This window comes from Bubalus bubalis, chromosome 3, assembly GCF_019923935.1.
Source record: "Bubalus bubalis isolate 160015118507 breed Murrah chromosome 3, NDDB_SH_1, whole genome shotgun sequence".
Taxonomy (NCBI): domain Eukaryota; kingdom Metazoa; phylum Chordata; class Mammalia; order Artiodactyla; family Bovidae; genus Bubalus; species Bubalus bubalis.
This window is the reverse complement of record NC_059159.1, coordinates 135,182,668-135,209,642: the sequence shown is the minus strand read 5'-3', so window position 1 is coordinate 135,209,642 and position 26,975 is coordinate 135,182,668. Positions and strand designations below refer to the sequence as shown.

General features: G+C 39.7%; 1 protein-coding gene across 1 annotated transcript in view; it reads right to left on the bottom strand.

Moving 5' to 3' along the window:
* The window catches only part of PPP2R2A (protein phosphatase 2 regulatory subunit Balpha), an 80,552-nt gene extending 55,604 nt beyond the window's left edge, over positions 1-24,948 (bottom strand). Inside the window, exons 1-2 of the mRNA XM_006057335.3 lie at positions 24,625-24,948; positions 22,709-22,783 (exon numbers count right to left, since the gene is read on the bottom strand). Coding sequence (XP_006057397.1) covers positions 22,709-22,783; positions 24,625-24,631 — 82 coding nt within the window. The 5' untranslated portion in view covers positions 24,632-24,948. The remainder of the gene's footprint in view (positions 1-22,708; positions 22,784-24,624) is intronic.
* Positions 24,949-26,975: the final 2,027 nt, after the last annotated feature.

Here is a 26,975-nt window from a genome sequence, read left to right as displayed (position 1 = left end):
CTCTCTACCACTGGTGGCTTATGAGAGAAATAAGCTTGCAATTTGGGGAACCACTGTGTATTTGGGTCTTTTACAGCAGCATGGTCTGTAACAGCTTGTATGACTTGGGGTGTTTTTATGGGTCTCATTTTGTGAAAGTCACTCAGTCATGTCCGACTCTTTGTGACCCCATGAACTATACAGTCCATGAACTATACAGTCCATGAACTCTCCAGGCCAGAATACTGGAGTGGGCAGCTGTTCCCTTCTCCAGGGGATCTTCCCAACCCAGGGATCGAACCCAGGTCTCCTGCATTGCAGGTGGATTCTTCACCGGCCGAGCCATCAGGGAAGCCCAAGAATACTGGAGTGGGTAGCCCATTCCTTCTCCAGAGGATCTTCACGATCAGGAATCAATCCAGGGTCTCCTGCATTGCAAGCGGATTCTTTTTTTTTTTTTTAAAAGAATCCGCCTGCCAATACAGATGTAGATTCAATTTCTGGTGCAGGCAGATTTTTTACCAGCTGAACATTTTACTGGTTCACAAAGCTGATTAGAATGATAGGAATGCTATTAACTTCTTTAGCTGGCTGTATCTTCTGTTATTAAATAAAAGCACAAATATACACTTTGGGTAAAATAAAAACTGAAGTTTTACATATATTTGAATAAATGGGATGACATATGAAAATACTCTGCACAATTTATCTACCCATTCAACAAGTAATTACCAAATGCCCACTGAGTGCCAAATACCGTTACGTGCCTGAGACTACTCAAGATGTTAAGAATAAAATGGTAGAAATAAAGAAACAAGAGTTCACTGCCTCATGCATGAAAACTTTATAAACATGAGAGGAAGCCTACAATAAACAAATAGTAAGATTATTTCAAATAATAATATGGGGAAAAGGAGGGGGGAAAAGCAGATAACACTAAGTACACTTTGGAACTGGGAGGGGACTCAATTTACACAGGTACTAAAGCCATGCAAAAATTTAAGATATTCCAGGTTAAAACAGCAAACTCAAAGCCTTCAACAAGGACAAGACTGTGTATGTTCATGGAACACAAGGGTGAGATGACAGACAAGTCTCAGAGGCAGGCAGAGGCGCCCTGGCACTAAGGGAACAAATGCACAGTGCTGGTTTCAGGGGATGAATACTCGGGATGAAAACCAGAGAATATCACTCCCTCAATTCTGTCTTGGTTTCAGTAAGTGATGTTCCCAGGAGAAAATTATGAACTCAGCTGCCCTGCAGTCAGTAACTGACTACAATTTTATTCTATTTACTTTGGGACAAATATTTCAATTAATTAAGTGATTTTAGGAGTTGGAAAAAAAAAGTAAAAGTCATCTCTAATAGAGCAAAACCTTTCTCTTGATATTTTAAAAATGTAAGCAAATTTCACATATAATTTTAGTCAACAAATTATCTCATGAGCGGCTATTACATACGCAGACACTGTTGCAGGCGCTGAAGGTATCACAGTAAAGAACTGGTCCTTGTAGAGTTTAATGTATCAGAATACATTTCAAAGTTTAAAAATGATAATAGTAAATTTTTAAAAACTTCACTCATTTTGGCTGACTACTTAATGTCTAAAATATGGTTTGAAAACAGTGTATCTTAATTTCTCTCTTTTTTTGCTGTAGGCTTATTATATTGAGAATAAAAGGACACAATGTTAGAATTTACATCTGAGAAAACAATTAAATCTACCTTTACACTAAAAGAATGAGAAATACTACTGTGAATTCTCCTATTGCAAGACAGAGAAAGTGATTATCAAGTGTCCTTTCCTGGCACACGGAGGAAACAGACCTATGTTTACTGATCTACCTGTTACATACAAAGATTCAAAACACTTCATTTATCGCTCCCCTTTAGAGCCCACTAAAATGACAATAAATGAATAAAAACAGCTTGAGACACTAAGAACAAAAGAACATGTGGGCAAACAGCAGAAGACAACAAATGTGCTAGAAAACGGAAAGAGGTTAACTTAGCAAATAAAGGAAACTGACAACTAAAAGCATATGGAGGGGGTTGCCAAGCAGACGGTGCCAGGGGTCAGGAAGACAACAACAGTGAGACATGAGATTCAAAATAAGACTGTTGGTTGAAGGGATCTACTTAAGATGCAGAGAAGTCTAATTCTCAAGGAGAGAACTAGTTTCTGAAGAAACTGAGCCAGAGGAGATATGGGTTGGAGCTGAAGGCCAAGTAACAAACTGAAAATGAGACCTAGTGAAAGGATGCATAGTCAACCATGAGCTGACCTTCCTGGCTCTCAGAATGTCAGCAGCCAGGCTTAAGACATGACATGCCCCCCCACACACAGAACTCCCTCTGCATGGGATTCCTTCTGCTGAGACACTGCGAGTCCCCAGTTCATCACCTTACAGTGAGCCCACCAGCTGATTCGCTCTTCCAGTGAACACAGCCCTTCCAATCTCCTCTGAGCATCTCACAACTAAGGATCATCAGATACTGCAGTCTACTAACACAAGAAAAAAAGGAACTCAAAGGAAACAGAATGCCAAGATTAGAATTGATCCTCTCAAAGACACTCCAATCTACAAAACAAAGGTTGCTGAAAAAGGAAAACACCACAAAAAGCTTTTAAAAATAGTCGGATTTGTAAATATCAGTGAAATAGTTGGAAACAAAAGTGGGGAACTCTCCCAAAAAGAAACAAAATGTAAAGCTGATGGAAAATAGAAGGGGGAAAAAAAAACCCACAAAAACTAAAGGATCAATGCAGAAAGTCCAAGACTCACATGTCAGGAGTTCCAGAAAGAATAAGAGAATAAGATAGAGAAGGAAAAAAACCCCGAAGAAAATGAATCTACAAGTTGAAAGGGGCCAATGAGCCTAACTAGTGAAAAAGATACACCATGCCACATTGTCCAGAGAGGGAAAAAAATAGTGAACAGAACAGCACGAGGTTTCTTAAATGCCACACTGGACTCTTAACAGACAGAAGAAATGCCTTCCAAACTCTGAGGAAAACTGATTCCCAATAACTAGCCAAACCCAACAGTGTGAAAACAGAAAGACATCCTTTCCAAGCAGGTAAAAACTTCTACCAATGGAGGGGGGGAAGAAAAAACGAAACAAAACATGCCACCCCAAAACTGGAAGATTCAACACAGGAAAAACAAAAGGAACTCCCACAACGGTGATGCGAATATGATAAGAACAAAGAAAAATCCCAAAGGTATGCAATAAACCTAGAAAGCACCTTCTGTCTCAGAGGGACAGAGTTCAAGGAAAAACTGAAACTGGTAGAACATCCTGATGTACTTTAAAATACTATCAGGAGAGCTGGTCTCTTAGAGGATTTGAGGGTGATCCAATGACAGATTCACAGAAAATGAATCACTCCAGACTGAAACAACACTATGGAGAACTCCAGGGGTCAAGGGGAGATAAACAACTGATTATCTGCTTCTTTTAGCCATGTAGAAAATTATATTGAAAAGCTGCTGAAAGGTGCAGAAAGAAAACAGGGATGGTAGATTGAAACAAACATCAACAACAACAACAAAAAAAACAAATGGAAAGACATGATAATTAAAAACTCTAGACAAAAAATGTCATAACAGCAATGATATAATTCATCATCTGACAGTGGTGAACAGTATCTATATGGACATAATAACGTCTACTTCTGTACTTCTTTCGCATGATTACTGTAACAAATTAACTTTAAATCTGGTGGCTGAACACAACACAAATTTATTTTCTTACAGTTCTGGAAGCCTGAAGTCCAAAATCAGTTTCACTGGAATAAAGGTATTGGCTGCCTAGCTCCTTCTAGACACTCTAAGAACGGGATTTCTTGCCTTTTGGAAGCTGATGGAGGTCATCCTTTGGCTTGCAATCCTTTCCCTGCATCACTCCAACCTCTCGCTTCTGGGGTTGCATCTACTACTTCCTCCTTAGATCCTAATCTCCTCCTCTTTTCCTTACAAGTACCCTTGTGATTATATTCAGGGCCTAGTAGGATAAACCCAAATAACCACCTCATCTCAAAAAATTCCTAATTTAACCACATCTCAAATCCCTTTTCCAAGTAATATGCACTCATTCCCGGGGCTACAAAGTAGAGATCTTTTTTGGGGGAGGGAGGCCATTATTCAGCCTGCTACAATTCTGAGTACTGGTGTAAACAATGATAATGGGACAACAATCCTGAGGAAACAGCAGGAGTGGTAACAGGGGCAGAACAGAGCTCAATTCTTAGCTACTATTTACATCTCAGGATGTCTAAAACTGATAAAAGAACAACTATATGAGCATACTGTTTAGAAACAGGAAAACAAATACCAGAAGAAACTGCTAAGAGAGTCCAGGTGAGGAGGGACAGAAAACTTTTAATCTTCCTCCAAAGCACTGTGAAACTACTGATTTGTTAAATTATATACATGAACTATATGCATAAAATGAAAATCAACCTAAAATAAAACTAAGATTAGGTGGCTGGGGAGGGAGAAATCCTGGTAGAGAATGAAAAGGTAACTCAAGGCTAGTGAAGCAGAGGAATCACAAACATAAAAATTAAATGGTTGCTCATTTATACTTATTAAAAATCTGTGTTAAAGGTAATGAAACAACCAATTAAGGAGTTAAGACTTCACTTCTTAAACTCATCCTTTTCACAGAACTGGGAGGCCATCTACTTATAAAAGTAAATCATTAGCAAAAGCAAGGCTACAAGTATAGTAAGATCTTGGCCTGAGCTAAACTGCACTTGCAAACACAAACTTAACCCAACAATTACGGATGGCTGAAGCATAGTACTATGATGCAAGCTGTTCTGTTAACACTAGTACAAAGCTCTCCAGGAGTTGTTTATTCATTTACTGAACAAACGTTCACTGATGTGACAACCATACAATGGATCTATTCAGTCTGTCAGAAATGCTAAGTCAACAAATTAAGTTACTACCCTACCTGTTCTCCTTCCCCTAAAAAAGGCTATAAACCGCCTGGTCGCTCAATCTGTGGACCGCAGTCCACCAGAGCAGCAGCAGCAACATGGCCATCACTGGAGCTGGTTACTAACGCAAAATCAAAGGCTCCACCCAGGAAATTCACAAGCACATAAAGCTTGACAAGTACTTGTACTGGGCTAACACCATACCTTCCGACAACCAAACAGCATACTTCTAAATAGAATGGAGGAGACAAATAAGGGTGCTCACTGGTATAATAAAACTTTCTCTTCAGACTCATGTAGAATTTTTTCTGAGTTATACATATATTCATCAGTCTACTCAAGGTTTGGTAAAAGATTCAGATCATCATAGAAACAGCTAAAGAGTGAAGGAAAGAATACTGAGAACACTTAAACAATATAGAAGGATAATGCACCTATAAAGTTGCCTTCGACATGGGAGGGGGGTTGGGGGGATATGAGAAAGCTTTTTAGCGCCTCAGTAATTAAAGGATCAATACTTCTAAGAGGATTTTCCTCGTATCACAACCTCAGGTGTCCCAAACTCCACTCTTACATGCCAAGGGAAAATGAAACTGATGGTGAAGGGTGCTTTTGGGCTCTACTGCCTGTCTCAAGTTCCCCCTCACTCCCGAACTGTAGTATTCTTCAGAGAAGATGCAGAGTATACAATCAGAGGGAAGAAGAAAACATGGAGGAACTTGAGATAAATGGGAAAAGGAAGCCAAAAAAAAAAAAAGGTTTGAAATTTTGTTGCCACAGAGTAATTTAGTTAAATTAATAGGCAAAGTGCCAAACCCCAGCCTAACCCCAATTCTGATGAAACTAATCTTCCCACTTCTGTGTTTGGATTTTCCAAATTCCTAACCCAACCAAGTTACAGCTGTATTCATGGCAACATACCCTGGTTCAAAGTGTCTATCAGTTCAGTTCAGTCACTCAGTCATGTCCGACTCTTTGCGACCCATGAATCGCAGCACGCCAGGCCTCCCTGTCCATTACCAACTCCCGGAGTTCACTGAGACTCACGTCCATCGAGTCAGTGATGCCATCCAGCCATTTCATCCTCTGTCGTCCCCTTCTTCTCCTGCCCCCAATCCCTCCTAACCTGCCCCAAATCTCAAAACCAATTAGGCTTTTTAAAAAAAATTTATGGGCTCAAATAGGCTTTTATTCTTATGTTAATTGCTAACCTGTTAGCATTAAATAGCTAAATAACTGCACCTAAATTTTCTGACCACTTAGTATGTGTCAAAACTAAGGACACACAAGTGTTTAATCCGAATAACAAAGCAAGTCTAGTAATTATCCCCATTTATAGACAGAAAACACAACAGTAGTTCTCAAATGTTTGGTTTCTTACCCTCTGGCCTTCCTTTGCCTGTCAAAAACAAACAAAACCACTTCTTTTAGAAAGTTTCCCCCATTTACCCTAGACTCAAATTATTTCTTCTCTGTGCTTCCATACAACCTCCCTCAGGTATCACATGACTGGGAGCGGGGTGCGGAAAGGGCAGGGGGTAAGGTGGGGATGGTCATACATATGAAAAAGACAAGCGTCCCCAAAGAACAACAAAGGACAGGAACAGAATCTACACACTTAAAACATGCACAAATAAGTGGAAAAGATTTTTCTGAATGGTAGTATTGTGCCAGACATTGTCAACAGGTCAGGAAATGGGCACTGCCATTCACTGGTGGAGAAAGGGAAAATCAACACCAAGTTCTACTGAAATTTGATAATACATACCATTGCGCGCATGCCAAGCTGCTGTAGTTGTGTCCAACTCTTTGTGACCCCATGGACTGTAGCCTGCCAAGCTCCTCATCCATGGGATTCTCCAGGCAAGAATGCTGGAGTGGGTGGCCATGTACATATCATCAGCCATTAAAAAAAAGATCACACCTTTTGACTACTAGCTTCTACTGCTAGAAATATGCCCTAAAGTAATAATAAGATTCCCACAAGGATGTTCATCATAATTTATAATAGCAAAAATTATAAATATGTCCAAATTAAATATATTAGGCATCCCTGGTGGCTCAGACAGTAAAGAATCTGCCTGCAATGCAGAAGAACTGGGTTCGATCCCTGGGCTGGGAAGATCCCCTGGAGGAGGGCATGGCAACCCCACTCCAGTCTTGCCTGGAGAATTCCCATGCTACAGTTCATGGGGTCACGAAGAGTCGGACACGACTGAGCAACTAAGCACAGCAGAGCACACAGCCAATTAAGTATCATATAGCCATTTATCTTCTTAAATGTTAACTGGGGAAAAAAGCTTAATACATAACTATACATGTAATGCCAGCTTTGAAAATACATATTCACAGCAGAAAAAGGACTGTACATTGGAAAAATCTATGCGAAAATGTTAACAGACGTTACCTAAAAATAGTGAGATTACAAGTAATTTTCTTCATTTACTTATGATCGTTTTGAGGTCAAAAGAACCAGGTTCATCTCCTGGCTCTCCCACTTACCAACTGTGTGACCTTGGTCAAGATACTTTATCTAATCCTTGATTTCCTCATCTACAAAATGAAAATGATAGTATCACCCACCCTCAGAGATTAAACGAGACAATGCATGCAAGGTGCTTACACTATAGGCAATCAGATATGTTTCTTGGCGCTTCCCTGGTGGCTCAGCTGGCAAAGAATCTGCCTGTAATGCGGGAAACCTGGGTTCAATCCCTGGGTTGGGAAGATCCCCTGGAGAAGGGAAAGGCAACCCACTCCAGTATTCTGGCCTAGAAATTCCACGGACTGTATAGTCCACAGATTCACAAAGAGTTGGACACAACTGAGTGACTTTCACTTTATGTTCCTTGAGCACTTATTTTTTAAAACATATTAAGAAAGAATAAAATTTTTTAACATTAGCAAATAACCACACAGCAAGAGTTTGATGAAGCTATGTTCTCATCAACCTGAGCAGTACACTAACGTTAACCAAATTTTGGCATTTTACACAATGTTAAACAAATTCCCAAGAAATTCAGTTGAGAATTAGAGATGGTGGATATACGAACTAAAGGACCTATGTATTTACTCAACAGTCAGAAAAACACATTAAAAAAAAAAAATTAGGTCCTTGGGAACCAGCCTACTCTATAACATCTAGAATAAGCCTAATGAAAGAATCACCAAAAAGACCAGGTGGCTTCGGACTCTACCAGGAACAGTAAAATTCAACTAAAAACAGCTCAAGGTCTAATTTAAAAAGGAGTAAGACACCAGGAATCAATAAACCCAAATGTTATTTTTAAAGACACTGATCTCTTAGAAGCTAATTATTATAAATTTTACTTAGCTGTATTTATAGCACACTGATCACATATCTAGATTCACATCTCAAACATGTACACGCTTCTCAGCAACTCTTCAGACTGAAGCTATAGAAATCACAGAGCAGTTAAAAGAAACAGTAGCTACTTGGGCAATTCATTAGATCCTCTCTAAGCATCCTGCCTACAGACCGTGCCCATCATGGACTTCTGGAATACAGTTACCCACTTTAAACCTAAAATGATGAACATGCTGCATTAACTCAAAAACATGCAAATATGAAATGTTTCTGCAATAATAAATATGAAAGTTCTGACAGTGTATCTGGGACATAGGACCTAGGAGAATGGGTAAGAGGGAGAAATGTTTTTACCGTATACCTCCTGTACCGTGTGGATTTATCACTGTATATATGTGTGTGTATGCAGTGGTGGTGGGAGGTGTTTATATTAAATCCTGGTTAGTAAAACACAAAAATAATTGTCTTACATTTGGTTTGTAAAAAAGATATGCAAACTAGATTTGGTTATTACAGAGGGGAAAGTCAGATGTAGATGTGCTGTGTGTGTGAGAAGTACTACTTTTTTCTTTTGTGAATGGGAGTTTTTTTAATTGGCTCTAGAAATTTTTTAAGGAAGGGAATCCTACTTTGTCTCTGTTTATTTTTTAGTTTATTTACAATTATTATGTTTTCAAATTTAGTGTACATTACAGTAGTTTTTACTAAATTTACAGAATTTTGTGACCATCATCACTTTTCTAATTCCAGAATGCTTCCATCATCCCTTAGAGAAATGCTGTACCTACTGGTAGCCACTTCCCTTTCTCCCACCCTTCAAAGCCCTGCTGCTACTGCTAAGTCGCTTCAGTCGTGTCCGACTCTGTACAACCCCAGAGACGACAGCCCACCAGGCTCCCCCGTCCCTGGGATTCTCCAGGCAAGAACACTGGAGTGGGTTGCCATTTCCTTCTCCACTTCAAAGCCCTAGAAACCACTAATTTATTTTCTGCCTCAACATATTTGTCTATTCTGGGCATTTCATACAGAACCATGTAACATGTGGGTTCTACGACTGCTTCTTCACTTAGCATGTTTTCAAAGTTCATCCACATTGCAGCATGTACCAGGCCTTTGTTCCTTTCTATGACTATATGATGTTCCATTGTGGCTACAAACTAAAAGATGCTTGCTCCTTGGAAGGAAAGCTATGACAAACCTAGACACATATTAAAAGGCAGAGACCTCACATCACTTTGTCGACAAAGGTCAGTATAGTCAAAGCTATGGTTTTTCCAGTAGTCATGTACAGATGTGAAAGTTGGACCATAAAGGCTGAGCACCAAAGAACTGATGCTTTCAAACCATGGTGCTGGAGAAAACTCTTGAGAGTCCCTTGGACTGCAAGGAGATCAAACCAGTCAATCCTAAAGGAAATCAACCCTAAATATTCATTGGAAGGACGGATATTGAAGCTCCAATACTTTGGCTACCTGATGCGAAGAGCCAACTCACTGGAAAAGAAAAGACTGAAGGCAAAAGGAAAAGAGGGTGGCAGAGGATGAGACGGTTAGATAGCATCACCGACTCAAAGGACATGCGAAGAAACTCTGGGAGATAGTAGAGGACAGAGGAGCCTAGTGTGCTGCAGTTCATGGGGTCCCAAAGAGTTGAACACAACTTAGCGACTGAACAACAAAAATCCTGTGTTAGTTTTCCGGGGCCACCATGACAAAATACCACAGGTGGCTCCAACAACAGAAATTTACTGTCTCATAGCTACTGAACAACAACAATAATAATGGCTTACATCACCTTTTCTTTATGCATCACCAGTTGACAGATATGAGGTCTGTTTCCACTTTTTGGCTATTAAGAACAATGTTGCTATAAATATTCAGGTACAAGTTTTGCGGACACAAGTTTTCAATTCCCTGAGGTATATACATAGGAGTAGAATTGCTGGGTTTTATATATATATATAGCAAATCTGTGTTTAACTTTTTAAGGAACTGCCAAAATTTCAAATGAAGGTTTTGAAACATAGGATACAAAGGAAAGAGACAAAAGGGCATGTAAACTACCACAAACATCTGCCTGGAGAAATCTCCAGTTTTTCATTAGTAAATCCAACTCACAACCATTTGTAACCACATAGTTATGTCTTAAAAAGACTTGAGATATTTGTGATTTTTTTTGAACAACTAAGTATTGTACTAAACACCATCTCAGTATCAGGCAGAGTAACCTCAACCTGAAACGCGGGAAATAATTTACTACTCCCAGCATTATCTATAAAACTTTTACATGGGCTTAGTCAAGGATCTCCTGGTAATATGAACAAGTTAATACCAAAGGCCACAGTGTTATGGAGAATGCTTACTGTAATAAAACTGACCTTTCTTAACATACCTAAAGTGATGGAACCATGTCTTTTTATTTCCCTCACATTCTCCAAAATACTGGGCACTCAACAAATACTTATTGACTGGTAGATGAATAATTAGGGTCTCACCTGAGCATTACTCCCTATGATTACCAGTGATTTATATTTAATCAAATAGTATTTTTTAAAAGTGAACCACAGAGAAGCAACATGGGAGCCTAAAAGGCAGAAAGAATAGTTTTTCTGACTAACTCATAATCTTAGATTAACATTCCTCAACTTCTTTTGGCTTCAGTGTCCTTCTGTACAAAATGACAATGTCTACCTCAAAGGCTTGTTAAGAAATGCAACCTTGGTCATTCCTTATCTACAACTTCATTACAAAGGAATGCAATGTAGTTATCAAATTTTCCTATTATGCTGAAGACTTTGCCTAATTAAAATACACACAAAACAATGTACTGTCTTTATTGTTAGTTTTACAGTAATGAAATGTGACACAAAATCCATGGGATTTTCTACTTTTACCCAGAAACTGAAAAACAAATAAGGTGAAACTTTGGTCAAAAATGTAGATTTTGCTTCATCTTATCCTGAAATGGCCTACAAAATAACCCAGTTCTTGTCCCCAAACTGTTAATCTGGGATAACAGACATGTATCACAGCAGTAACAACCTGTATTTTTCAATATCCTCTAATCTGACACTTCCATTTTCTGCTTAGGGCTCTTCCTGTCTACCTCCAACCACTTACAGAAAGTTCTTAAAATGTTCTTCCCCCACAGAACCCCAGGTGTATTTATAAAGAGGCTGGGAGCACACAATGGCTAAGAGGTGCAAACAACGTAAGTGTCTGTTCAAAAGATGAATGGAAAAACAAAATGTGGGATAGACATACAATGGAATATTATTCAACCTTAAAAAGGAAGGAAATCCTGTCATATGCTACAACATGGGTGAACCTTGAGGATATGAAATAAGCCAATCTCAAAAAAACAAATACTATGATCCCATCGGTATGAAGTATTTGAAGCAGTCAAATTCATAGAATCAGAAAGTAGCCTGATGGATACAGGAGTGAGGGGAGGAGAGAATGGGGAGTTGTTTCAAGAGTCCAGTATCTATTTTGCAGATGAAAACCTGTTCTGGAAACCTGCTTCACAATAATGTGAATACAGTTGGCACTACTGAACTGTACCTTTAAAAGTGGCCACAATAGTAAACTTGTGGGGTTTTTTACAGTGCAAAATACATAAAAATATCAAGGCACTAAAAAAATACTTAAAGAAGTTTTTCTGCTAGGAAAAAAATAATTCTCCTTTCAAGGAAAGAAAGAAGACTAGAAGCAATCCCTTCTCTACTACCAAGTCTGATAATAATTTTTAATGTTGCATCCCTGGGTAAGGACTTTGACAAGAATTATTAATTGCCTACCACAGCTTGTTTTCTTGAAATACAGCCCTCTCAATCTATTAGTCAACAGAAAATATTAAAGATTCCTCTTATGCTATTTTAAAAACACACCTACTTCAGGCCCACAAGACTCTCACCTTGAGATAAACTGGGTGGGGTGGGGAGGTGAGGGGTGTGTGTGCATGCATGTTTAACACCAAAAAGGCTGTTTCCACTTTCACACAGAGCAGACCTGAAACTCTACAATGGCAAGTTCTAAAAGGTAACATTGTTTCAGAAGTTCAAATAATTTAAAAAATGTTCCCACCAATCCCTTTTTAATAGACTAACGAAGAAAATTTAGATTCCTTCTGAATGAAGTATAAACAAGTAAAAAATCCAATATATTCCTCTAATATTTTTATCCACGGTTAAAGAGACAACAGTTTTTCAATTGAAAAAAAAATTAAGATGGGACTACACTAAAGCTGTCAAGTCCAATATCTTAGAAGAGGCATCCCTCTAAAATTATATCAGGAGAGTTTAAGTACTAAAAAGATTCCTAAGAAAGAATAATCCTCTTAATAGTATTATTAAAAACTATCATTCTCATATAAAATATCCTTGACTCCTCCAAATTAACCATATAGGCATATTAGCCACAGACAAATTTTTAGATTAAAGCAGAGGTTCTTAAACAGGGTCACTGGTCCATGAATTCCCTCAAACTGGATAAAAGAGATCATTCAAGGACTTCAGAAAAGAAAATTCCAGTTAATATGTGAGCATTCAGAGAGAAAAGCAACATACAGAAACTAAAATTACAAAAGTCTGACCTTGGTACAGTGGCACACAGAAGCATTCAATAATAAACTGCCAAGAATTCCATGTATGTCACAGGCAAAGATCTAGACAACATCTTAGTCAGCTACAGCTAACATTAAAAATGTCCATATTAGTAAAAAATTAGTTTTTTTTTTTTAATAAACTCAGTGTTTAAACATGAATGGAAAATTAGTAAAGCTAGTTTTAAAAGTCGTAAACAGGTTGACAAATTTTTAAAAAGGATAGAAAAATAGCCACAAAAATATTGAAAATACTAAGCAATAAATAGTTGAGACTGCATTCTTAGAATGGAAAACTCAGCAACTATTTAAAAATAGGATTATGCTGCACTTTAAAGCAGAATTTAAAAAACACTGTTCCTTCTCCTTTCCTCTCCCTTAAGAGTTGAGAAATAGTTACCATGCCAATTCTGTGTAGCTCTCAGAAGGGGAGAAGGAAAAAAAAAACACATAAAAACTGCTACATGTTGGGTTCAAAATAAAACACAATGGCAAGGGCACCAACTCATTTCTAATGACCAGGCAGCCAACCCAGAAATGGCAGTAAACTAGGCATTAAGGAATTTTTAATCCTACATTAAGTATTAATGATAGTGGACCTCATCAGAGACAGTGACAAAACCCCTAAAAAACTTAAGGGGTATTTAATTTGGTACCTAAAGAACAGCAAGGGAGTAAGCTGAAACAATCTAAAGTTACAGGAAAGCTTTAAACATTCACACACAAAAGCAGCACTTTATGATTCTGTTTGTTCACTTATCTTGTAGTTCAGGAGACTCATCTAAAGCAAAGGTACAATGAAATTAACAGAGTGAACCCACAGTTGTAAGCTATTCCTGGATAGCAGGATTTCCTTACATTATTAAAATCTGAGGACCCCCAAAGGCCTTTTAAAATATTTATTCATTTAAAAATGTAATAAGCAGCCCTACATGTTAACTAAGAAGTTATAAAAAGAAAAAACTATCGCCCCTCCCTTCAAAATTAGTGTGAAGAATGCCATTTCAGTTCAGTTCAGTCACTCAGTCGTGTCCAACTCTTTGCAACCCCATGAATCGCAGCACACCAGGCTTCCCTGTCCATCACCAACTCCCGAAGTTCACTCAAAGTCACGTCCATTGAGTCGGTGATGCCATCCAGCCATCTCATCCTCTGTCGTCCCCTTCTCCTCCTGCCCCCAATCCCTCCCAGCATCAGTCTTTTCCAATGAGTCAACTCTTTGCAAAAGGTGGCCAAAGTATTGGAGTTTCACCTTTAGCATCAGTCCTTCCAAAGAACACCCAGGACTGATCTGCTTTAGAATGGACTGGTTGGATCTCCTTGCAAGCGTCTCCTTGAAGAGTCTTCTCCAACACCACAGTTCAAAAGCATCAATTCTTCGGCACTCAGCTTTCTTCACAGACCAACTCTCACATCCATACGTGACCACTGGAAAAACCACAGCCTTGACTAGACGGACCTTTGTTGGCAAAGTAATGTCTCTGCTTTTGAATATGCTGTCTAGGTTGGTCATAACTTTCCTTCCAAGGAGTAAGTGTCTTTTAATTTCATGGCTGCAGTCACCATCTGCAGTGATTACATTGCTGCAATCTTTTCAATGTCTCGCTTAACAAAAGATGCTGAGATTCTCTCAACTCCTTCTGCAGTCAACATACCACACCATGTTGTGTAGGTTAAATATATGAAGAAATCCAGTCGTACTCAGGTACGTGGTTGGGAAGGTAGGAACAGTTTCCAGGTTTTTCAGGTAGTTACAGATATCCCTTTGATACTATTGCAAAACTCAACATGTGACAGTTTCTTACAAGTTTGTGGAATCTGAAACCATTATCAGTTGTCTGTTATATTAAAATCCAGCCTGGGAGTCGCAACTTCTGAGGCCATGTGCTGCAACTACGGAAGCCAGTATGTATTGGAGCACCAGCTCCAATACAGAAGCTACCACAATGAGAAGCCCATGCATCACAACCAGAGTAGCCCCTGCTCACCACAAAAGCCCAAGCAGCAACAAAGACCCAGCAGAGCCAAAATTCAACAAATAAATAAATAAAATTACATACACTGAAAAAACCTAATGCTCTTACACTTCAATTTATGCACAATTCTTTAACATCACAGGTACTGGCCATTTGTAAAATTCTGATTCAGTTATGTAGATCTCCCAAATGTTGACACATTTCATTACACAGTATCAAAAATTACTGTCATTAAATATTACTACTGATCTCATCTAAAATTATCTGTAAGTATTCAGAAGTTATCAAGCTCAGGAGATGCATGTTTTCCAGCACTTTCTGAGTTTTGCTTGGAAACTCAAATTTTATCAAGAGCAACAAACACTGTCCACTGCAATAACAGATTCACTGTTTATTTGAGAAAATGTCTGCCAAATATTCAAGTCTCAACAGTCTGTCAGTACAGGGGGCTTCCCTGTTGGCTCAGATGATAAAGAATCTGCCTCCAATGCAAGAGACACAGGAGACGTGGGTTCAATCCCTGGGTCAGGAAGAGCCCCTGGAGAAGGGCACGGCAATCCACTCGAGTATTTCTGCCTGGAGAATTCCATGGACAGAGGAACCTGGTGGGCTACAGTCCATGGAGTCACAAAGAGTCGGACATGACTGAGCAACTAACACATACATAGCTCTTTCTAGTAAAAATGATGTCCCCCAAAAGCAGCTAGTTAGTTCATCTTGAAACCCAAATAACTCACTAATGCTTTTCCTCCAACCACTGTATTCTGGTTTACGACACTTCAGGTGTACTTTCCATTTTGCCACACAGAATGTTCAACACGTGTACTCGAGAGTCAAGACTTTCAATAGTGGAGACTTGACAAAATCCATTTTTACTGCTTCATCAAAGACATTAAGTAAAATGTGCATTTTCAAATGGCTGATACATGCAATGAAGATGACTGTGGTGATACTGTTACCACCCTTTGGTGCCAAGGCCTTAATACAGGCTAAGAAGTCAGCAGATTGACCCATCACTGCTTTTCTATTGTTGGTGCAAATGTCAACAGAATGAAAAAGGCAAATAGTGTCTTAGTATGATTTTGAAAATAGTTTCAACTTCAGAGACCTTTAGAAAGAGAGGCTGCCAAACCACACTTCAAAATGGAATAAATGACCGGTTTTGACAATGCACCAATGTACAAGGACGTACATTACATGTCCTAGCTTAAGAATTCCATTAGCAGAAAATTCAGTAAATCTCCAAGTTGGATTCAATTACTTCAAAACAATAATCTGCTAGGCATTACAAATTAACTCTAAACCAGTCACATTCCAACAATCTCAAACACCTTCACCTTAACTAAAAGGAGCTCACGTTTTTAAGTAAATAAACTTACATTAGGGAAATCTAAAGTTTTGAGGTGAGAATCCTAGCTCCACCACCTGCTTGAGGATACAGTTAGTAAATTAACCTTTCCGGCCTGTTTCCTGTCTCTGTGGAAAAACAACAGCATCTATGTATTTCACAGACTAATAACATACATAAAGCACCTACAACAACACCCGGCACATAATTAAGAGATCTGATTTATGTATGACCAGGCCTTTACTTCTCTTTCCTTCTACTAAGGGAGCAACTTGCAAATCTGTGATTACTCAATTTTAATTTCCATTATCACCCAGGAGAAGGGAAAAAAGATGACAGTTGAGGGCATTAGCTGAAATATCTATTTCCAACCCTTTCATTTTCCTATTTAACAACATAAGAAGCTTAAAATAAAGTTTACCCTTCTCCCTGCAACTCAACTAAACTGGGCAAATACAGATATATAAACACAAAATATATGGCAATCTTTTTTTTTTTTTTTTTTTTTTTTACTGATTTAATAAAATTAATTCTTTGCTTCAATCTCTCATCATTCTGCTTATTCCACAATTTTCAAGAATTTTAAAGTATAGTTCACTAAAAGAGAGTACTGAGAAAAACCTAAGTGTCATTTTTGGTTTATAGGCTGAGACAATCAACACCATTACTTCGTTTTTTCTTTTTTAAACCAATAAAGGAGTACGAAAAAACTCCTTAGTACCTTAGGAAAAAACAAGGATACTGCCTACTACTAGAGAAATATACTCATCCATGTTGTTTAATGGGCAAAGTGACTACTCTATGCGATGGCACTGCATTAGTACCAGACTTCTGTCAGCAGTAATGCTAGTGTTAAGAGAAAGAAGTTGTCACGTGTGTTACAAAGTGAAAATGTTAAGACCTTCACCCCAAGTCATTAAGTTCTGGAATACAGCCGATGTGCCAATACTCTTAAATTTGCAAAAAACTAGGTTCTACTTGTTTTTTCTACTAACTGACCCTAGTGTGTAAATCTAACATGCATACTACTCTAAGAAACATAGAACACAAATGATGTTAAGTTCTGTTATACTATAGCATTAAACATGCTGAATGGATTTAAAACTGTGAAATTCTGTGATGCCCCAAGACTGTTTCTTAAATTATATTTACTTCATTACTTGGGGAGTATTTAGATTCTCCCACTGCAAATTTTTTTCCCAAGAACTAGTCCACAAGTCTAAGTCCAAAAATAAACAGGAAGCAGTGTTGAAAAGATGCAATACATTTGGATCCAAGTTTCACTGGCTCATGTAGGAAAATCATACCCTAAAATAATACCCTATGAAAGAAAGTTTAAGATGGTCAAATTTGGAGATGAGAAAAATTACACTTAATGAAAATAATAAAAATTTATTATTTAATATTCAATATTAAATAGTGAAAATTTGCATCAAAATAATTAAAATAACCATTTAATTAAAAATTTAACCATGGTTAAATTTTTCTTATTTTTTTTTTTACTCAAAATTACACACTTCAGATTGCCCACATGTATCTGAATTTTTAACAATCCTATGTTCACAAGTCAAATTTGAACAAATTAACAAATTATGAGAATTGTCACTGCAAAAAATCATTAGGAAAAATTCCTTACTGTTTCACATTAAAATAATGAACTTGATTTTCAAATTTGTTGAATCTAGATTTTGAAAACAAAACCAATGGTATTTCTATTACTAAATAATAAGAGCTGGGAAGGAGTCAAGAGATCCACAGCACCAGCCACATGTCAATGTTGGGTGATGGGAGCTCATTACACTATTCCATCTACTTCCTGTAATGTTCAAAATCTCCACAATGAAGAATTTTAAAAACATTTTTTAAAGAACTAGGCAAATTATAAAACAGGCAATCATTAGCTTCAGGGAAAATAAAGGGATGCACAAAAAGTGAGCAACATCGCAGAGCAGTGTTGGCTCAGGAATGAATTATTTGCATCCTCATGACAATGCAAGCACTGATTTCTAATCTGACCATAACACGTGATGCAGCACTGGGGCGAGGGGACAACCACATCAACAGCTAAATCTTCATCTACCAGGGAAGGAAGTCAATCGGAAATGTTTAAAATCAACGAGAAACAGAAATATCATTTTATTTACCAAACAAAATGTAATTAAGCCCAATGGAATACAGCTAGAAGAAGAGTTCAATATAACTGCCCTTAGGAGAGGGACTAGAGAGGATATGAGACAGAGTGTGGAAGGGACTGTCGTTTTTCATTCAAACCCTTCAGAACAGTATTGGATTTTTTAGAAACCTTTTTTACTGTGAAGTCTACCAAATATAGAAAATTAAAATTAATCAATTATTACGAACATCTGTACAACCACCATTCAGGTCAATTCACCATCCCACTTATACATATTCTTTGACTCCACTCATACAGAGTTCAAAAACACACACACCATTTTCCTCACTTTGGCTGGTAAGTTTTTAGTTGCCTTTAAAGACAACTGCCCAGTTTCCGACTCTCCCTTTACTCCCCATAAATGTTCAAGTAATAACAAGAGCTAAACCCTTACTATGTGCTAGGTTTCTTTTCTAGGAACATTAGCTTATTTAATCATCAAAACATCATCATAGGACACATTTTACTGTCATCCTCGTTTTACAGAGGGGAAACAGGTATAAAGAGGCTGAGTTAACTGGCCCAGGACCACACCGCTATCAGGCAACCGGGCAGTATTCCAACCATGCAGCCTAGCACTACAGTCTGTGCTCAAACTACTGTCTCATAAGAGAACAGCTATCAACAAAGGAAAAACTTAAAGCAGAAGATACGATAAAATGTAGTTCAACCTACCACAAAGGCTAAAATAAAAACTACATGACATGAGACTATGTGAGTGCTAGGGGTTTTAGTGCCTCATCCTTCTCCCAGACAAGCAGCTACATCAAAGGTAAACTACTTAAAGTGCCTGAAGAGCACAGGGCATAGAATAAGCACCTCAACACTGGCTGTAAACATTCTGAAGGGCTTACTTGGACCAAAGGACAATAAGAGAATATGATCAAATGTCAAAATTCTGTCTCAGTTCTGAAATGTGACAGTCGCTCAGTCCTGTCTGACTCTTAGCAACCCCATGGACTATAGTCCTCCAGACTCCCCTGTCCATGGGATTCTCCAGGGAACAATACTGGAGTGGGTAGCCATTTGCTTCTCCAGGGGAATCTTCCCAACCCAGGGATCGAACCTGGGTCCCCCGCATTGCAGGTAGATTCTTTACCAAATGACCTATCAGGGAAGTCCCCCTGAAATGTTCTGAAATGTACTTAAGGAAAAATCCTGAGCCCTGAGTAACCAAGACCACTGTCTTCTTTTTAAATTAAGGCCCCCAGAGAATCCAACATCTCAACCAACTTAACTTACCAGTAGTAACAACATGAGGCCGTCTCTTTTCTAAGACATCTTTGAGAATTAATAAGATCAGAGGACCAGGAACAACAGAAATCACCTAATCCAGTTCTGTTTTCTAAAGGCTAAGCATACTGGAACCCAGATTGACATATACCAGCCTGTTACTAGGATAGAAACTCAAGGTCGCCTCACTTCTTCCTATTATACGGCTATATGTGTATCATCAATCCACTTAAAAAGCTGCCAAGTAAAAAGTATGTCTCAATCATCGTATCTTTCACCCATATTTGTCCTCCTTCATAACCCCGTAACAGTACATTTTTATCCCTCCATTCAATAAACACTGAACACCTACCGGTTCCAGGCTTTGTTCTAAGCACAGCAGTTTGTATGTAGAAAGTCCCACATAGAGGACAAAGATACAGCAGTCCTGCACTAAGCTTATAGTACAACAGTGAAGGTTGGGGTTAATATCTAAATATTATAGATACCAAACGCTATGAAGGAAGATTTTAAATATTTCTGGAAAAGGGAGATGAGTATAAGGGTTACGGATGTAACGTGAAGGATGAATATGATTCTGGTAAGAGAAGAGTGGGAGGAGTGTCAGGCATTCCAAGGGAAGAAGCGCAAAAAGGAAAAACGAAAACAAAACGAAGACCTCAAAATAAGTACAGGGCTTGTCTGAAGAACAGCATCCATTCACCTGGACAGTGAAACACGTTGGCAAAGAAACAAAGAAGTAGGAGTCATATTGGTGAGAAGTCTCACCTCACATTCTAGGCTAAAATATCATTCATAATCCTGTGGATACAGTGACCACTAAAAATGTCTAAGGAAAATAAACTTGGGCAGCATTTAAGATTAACTTAGAAGCAAAACATTTAACAAGAAGCAAGGAATCATTTAGGAAGTTACAGCAATCCTGATGAGAAATACTGAGAACCTTAACCAAGGTGAAAGTGGGCATGGAAAGAAGATTAAAGCATTACAGAGGTAAAAAGGGCATGCCATGACAGCTGACTGTGTGTAGGAGGAAAAGACAATTTGGAGCCTTTGATGGAAAAGAACTTGGGATGTATCGTTAACAGAAAGCAGGCAAGCCAAAGACTGAGCCAGATGTAATCATTTACAGATCACACTCTGAAGCCAGGGGAAAATGTACTAATCTTTTTTTATTTCAGAAAAATAAACCTTTTCTTAGTAAAATAAACATATCAGACTATAGTATGCAAACTATAGTATGCAAAAATACCCAAATTAAAGCTACGTATTTTGAAAATTGAGTGCTTTTTAAACTCACTACATTTGTATGGACACAGGTACTAGAATAAATCATGTTTTTATTAAAATAATACATACCACACTTCGGCATGTTAAAATGCCAAGAGTATACTGTGTGTTAAAAGTAATACTTAACAACCTCATATGAAAATTATGTAATGAATCAGTAGCAAAATGCAGCTATTAAGTATTAGCAGAAGAAAACTCCTACTGATCCATCATATACGTCACAAACTATCATTTGGTTCAGTTAGGTAAGTTTGAAATCATCAATTTCTTCTGATTAAATAAAATTCATGCGGTCTTTGCCTGTTTAACAAGCAAACTATGAACTCCTTCAGGGCAGGGTTTATGTTCTAGACACATCGGACCCCTAGTGTGTTTAGGAGGCCCCCAGCAGATCTCTGACAAAGGGAATAAATGGAAATCAACAAAGGAATGTTTTTCAAGGATCCAGGACTTTCATAACTTGGTGGGTATTACACAACAGCACAGAACTAATGATCCAATATTTGAGTGCCTACTGTTCAACAGGTAATGGAGTTACAAAATGAGTAACACATGACTCCTCCCTTGAACTTAGGATTTCTTTCTCTGAACAAGCTGAATGCCACAGGCTTCACCAGAAAACCTTGATTTGCACTATTTGTATGACCAGCAGTGAGTCTCGACTCCTTTAAGTTTCCAGTTTCTCATCTGCAAAACGGATGAGGATTCAAGAGAAGGAAACGTGAGAGAGCTGTCTCAGAAGTGCCATGGTAGCCAGCTGGCTCCCCCACACGGCTCCACAAACTCTGATCAGGTACTTAATCAAGAATGACACTGACAAGAGCAAATCCAAGCATTCAACTGGCTCAACACAAGGCCATCATCCTACCATCACCTGGAAAAACTGTCAGAACAAACGGTACACTGACAGGAGGTCAGAAATAGGACCTTATGATGAGGACAATACGATCTAGAGAATTTATAAATTTTCACTAGACAGATTTTTGAAAAGTACCTATTTTAATTTTATCTGAATTTTAGACAATTTCTACTGTAATTCAAGACACAAAATACTATTAAAATTCATACCTTAATATTTCTGAACAATGACGTAATACAACTACTCTATGAAAAATGTCTCCTTAAATGCCATCAAAAATCAAAAATCTTGAAGTTTCAAAAATTGAGAATTCTGAGATATGCTAATAAACAAATCTGGGGGGAAAATAAATACTTAAGAAATTCAACTGATCAAATCCAGTTTCTAATACAGAAGACATGCTCTATATCCATTACACTGTCTTTTCTTATCCACCTAAATTAACCTTTAAAAGACAATTAAAGGCATCATTTGAGCCAGCACTTCTTCACAGAATATGCCAATTTCAACACCACACTCTCAAAGTAGGCAAGTTAAAAAAAAACAACTAAAAACCCCCTTAAAAATGAAAGATGCTATCAAGAATATTTCTGAGCTAAATGCTGATGGCATCTATTTCAACTATCTAAAAATACGGTGTATAACCATGAAAATGTATCACCATTTATTGGTACATGAAATTTACACAGCAAAGACACCTTTACCATATGGACCTTAGACTCTTCTTGTGACAGTTTTATATACATCATTATCTAGTGCTCCTTATTTTAATCAGGAAAAAATAATAAAACACACATAAACAATAAAATATTTTAAGACTATCTTTTAAAACTGTTCTCCCACTGCTTGGACAACAAACATAAAACGTTCTTAAAACTATTACAGACTCAGCTGCAAGGAAGCCCTTCAGCAACCGAGATTTTGAAAAGATTCTATATCCAAATTCTGCATTATTAAAAGCTCTCTTACCTTCTGCTACATCATCGTCTACTGCTCCTTTCACCTGAGAAAAACACCACTGAATATCATTCCCTCCTCCAGCTCCTGGAAAAAGAAAACATACCAATTAAAACTGAGTTCTGCTCATGTTTACTCTCGTAAACACAGTGATGGTATCCATGGCTGGCATGAGACTAACCGCCTGGTACTACCCACAGATACAACCACCACCCCAGAGCACTAATTTGGAAAAAGGTTAGTCCCCAATAGTTGGTATTGTGTTCAAAAGAGAGAGATTCCAGGTCTGAAATATTTATTGTCCGTGTACTATCATCACCACTGTACATAAGTGCAAAACTTTCCTTCCAGTTTTCCTTCCCCTCAAATACAGTAAAAGCCTCACTTCAAGCAAGACCTACCAGAAAAACGTAAATACCAAAAGTCAGAGTTTTTCTTTAAGGGTACAAAAGCCTGCAGAAGAGTTAATAAGGTTAAGCTACCATAAAACACCGAACGAAGAGAAAACTTCAGGAACATTACTGCCTGGGTGAGGAGCAGTGATTCATATGAACCCTATCACCACAGGCGCACATACAGCAAACACAACCTCACCACCCATTTCTTTGCAGTTCATTACCAGCAAATCACTGGCTCCAGACTGAGAGGAAGAGAAACTGAATTGAATGCTGAAGGGACTGCCACAGGAAGCTTGCTTCCCCTCCCCTTCACCTAATCCCTCAGAAGCCAAAGGACCTTGCAAAGAATGAATTCTGCTCATTTGTCATCATCTTGTGCAAAACAACTGTAATTTCACATAATTATTCAACGAGGCCAAAAAGCAACTTATTCATAGCAAACCCTAAGTCGATCCAACGTGTTAACTTTTTTACGGATTTAATGATCTGTCTAAATATTGATGAAAGCACATAAAACTGGTTTAGTCCCTGAATGTTTCTATTTCACTTTCAAGCACAGAGACGGAAATGTCCTGGATCTATCAAGAAACTGGATCGGGATCTAGAATTGATTCTACTAGATGAATGAAGATATTCAGCAACATCAAAATGTACAAAAATAATCCTCGAAGCAATTGCCTTTCTCCCCCTTCACCTCCATTCCTTGCTAAATATTCCAACCTGGTTTTCTCTCTGCATCTTTTTCCCCCTCCAAGCTTTTACCTAAATCTCTCTTCCGTTGGCTATTTATATCTCTGAACTCCACAACTATTTTAACTAACTCCATGAAACCCTTTTGGGAAAAGGACATCTGCACAAAAGCTAACATGCAAAACGTAAGTTTAAATTACATTTTCCACGCAACTTGCTGTAGTAGAGGCCTTGCACTCTTTGGATGTAAAGGGTAAGAAACCAAAGGCAGAATGGTTCCAGACCCTCCAAAAAATTCAGGCTTACAGTCTCAAAAATATACGTACCCACAGTGGAAAGAAATACACTATGTCCCCATTGTATTTTAACTTGTAAAGCACTCTTCCTTCTCGGTGCAAAATAGATTTATTTGTAAAAACACCGGAGAAGGCTTGCAGAAGGGAGAAAAATAGGAAATACCCGAAGGAAGAGCCGCAAAAAAGCCCCCCGGGGGGACGCGGGTGGGCGGGGGCGGAGGTTTCTCCCGGCCCCCAGGCCGCAGGGACAAATCGGCAGTCGCCCCCACCCCGCCCCACCCACGCCTTACCCCTGGGCTCGCCGGCACACACCCCACCCCCACCCATGCCCAGGCTCCAGCCCTCATTTTAAAAGCCACTGCGATGCCACAGCGACCACTCGCCTCCCCAGAACCCTCCCCACCCCCACCCCACCCGACCAATTCCCTGAAATCCGAGGGGCGCCCCGTGGCTCTCCGACAGGCGCAGGCGGTCGCTAGGGGGTGATGGAGGGAGGAGGAAGGAAGCGGTGCCTTGTCAGTGGAGAGGGTGATTTCTCCTTTACCTGCCATGTTGCGCTGCAAATGGTGACCCTGCTGGGTTCCTCGGGGTCTCCGCTTCCTGAACTCACCCCCCTCACCTGGGGATGGGGGGGTAGAGAGGGCGGATGGCGGCGGATGGCACCTGAGGGGGGAGGGGGCAGGGGTCGAGGGAGAAGGAAGGAGGGGCGGGCAGACCAGCCGGCGGGATGGTGGATTTCACTCAGGGGCTTCCCCACTCTTGCTCTTTCTCCAGCGGCGGCGGCGGCGGCGGCGGCTACGACAGCGACGGCGGCGGCGGCGGCAGGGCAGGCGACTCCACTTTCAAAATGGCGCCGGCTGGCCTGGCCAGTGACGTCACCCGGAGGGCGGAGCCGCCGGGCTGGGCCGGAGGGGCGGGGCGGGGCTGTGGAGGGGAGCGGAGGGGGAGGGGCGGGGGAGCGGCCTGGCGGGCTCCTGGCCCCGCCCCGCCCCGCCCCGCCCGCTGCGTCCCAGCCGGCCTGGCCCGCGCGTTTCTGGTCCCTGGGTGTAACCCTCACTGTGCTCGCTTCGGTACCAGTCCGAGGTCCTACTGCGCTTCGGTGCCCACACCTTCGCGTCAGTGCCTGCACTCTGGGGCAGGCTCAGTGATCTAGTTAACGTCCTCGCTCGTAAGAGTTGATGGGGTCCTGTGTCTTTTTAGAGAATACTCGTACTGTATTGCTACTTAAAATAATGACTATAGGGCAGCCCCGAGACCAATAAAATAAAGGGACGGTGGTGCAGACTCGCTGCTCAGCCAAGGTGAAAGTTCGCGAATCTGAGAAGGACGTGGCTGGGCGGGTGCCATTTGGGTGAATTAAATTACCTTCTCTTGGGCCCGGAAACTAAGGCGAGAGCCCTTGATAAGTGAAGGCAATTGAGAATGGTTTCAAAAAGAAAAACTGAGTTAGTAGATTATGGTCGAAAAGGTGACCCAGATCTGTTCCTCCAAATGTGCAGAAACAGTAGTTAAGTGCTGGGCTCTGAAACCACGCAGCAGATCCTGACTCCACGCAGGAAATGAGGGTAACAATCCTACCTTATAGGATTGTTTCAAAGATTAAATTATTTGAGTACGTGATAAACGTGAGCTGCCAGTATTATTAGATTTGTATTGAGAGCATCTTCAGTGGAGTTAGAAGGTTTAAGAATAAAAATAAACTGGAAACACCCCTCATCAGCCCAGAGAGGATGCGTACTTCTTTAAAAGATGCGCTAATGATGCATGCAGCCCCTAAAAACATACACATTATATATTTCAGTCTCTGCAATACTCCAACAGAATAGAGAATCACGATTTCCACATAAGAAACACCTCGAAAAACATCCAGGATTTGACTTTAAGGCAGAAAGGAGATAAGGCATTCAGAGACCAAAGAAAAGTTTATGATTATTTGCACCTCCTCTACAATATTTCCACTTTCTGCCTAATTCTTCTTTGTGGGGGCTCGGGGGGATGGCTGTACTGGGTCTTCCTTGCTGCTGGGACTTTCCTCTAGTTGTGGGAGTGGGGACTACTCTCTAGTTGCCGAGCTTGGGCTTCTCTTTGCTGTGGCTTATCTTGTGGAGCACCAGCTCTAGGGAGCCCTGGGCTTCAGCAGTTTGCGGCTCCGGGCTCTAGAGCACAAGCTCAATAGCTGTGGCTCACAGGCTTAGTTGCTCCAGGGCATGTGGAATCCTCCCAGATCAGGGATCAAACCTGTGTCTCCTGTTTTGGCAGGCCAACACTTTACCACTGAGCCACCAGGAAAGCCCACTGCCTGATTCGTTGATCTGCAGAGGAGTTTGATAGTAAACTGTTAGTCGTTCAGTTGTGTCCCAACTCTTTTTTGCAACTCCATGGACTATAACCATGCCAGACTTCTCTGTCCATAGGGTTCTCCAAGTAAGATTACTGGACAGGGGAGCTTCCTGACCCAGAAATTGAACCTGGGTCTCTTGCATTGCAGGTGGATTATTTACCATCTTAGCAAAAAGCAAGTTTCAAAATCCCTCCAGATGTAACAGCTGCAGTGTTGTATTATGTCTCCATTTCTACATTAGTATTTCTTGCTTAACCAATGAACAAACCCAAACTAAAAATCCACCCTGTATATCTTTCAGCTACCTAAAAGATACAAAAATTCAATGCAGTGTGTCATCTTGATTGTTTTAGGTACAGTTAATCTTTAGTTCCAGGATGATTTGTTCCCATTTCTTTGTGATCAGTTCTTGGAATTGTGGCAGCTTGTCCTGGGTATACTCTGGTTATCAAGTAGTTAATGTCTCCATATGGTGTTTGAATATCTATAAGACAGCTTACAGGCTATGGCTCAGAATATTATCTATGGCCCTTCAGAAAGAACTAAAAGTCCTT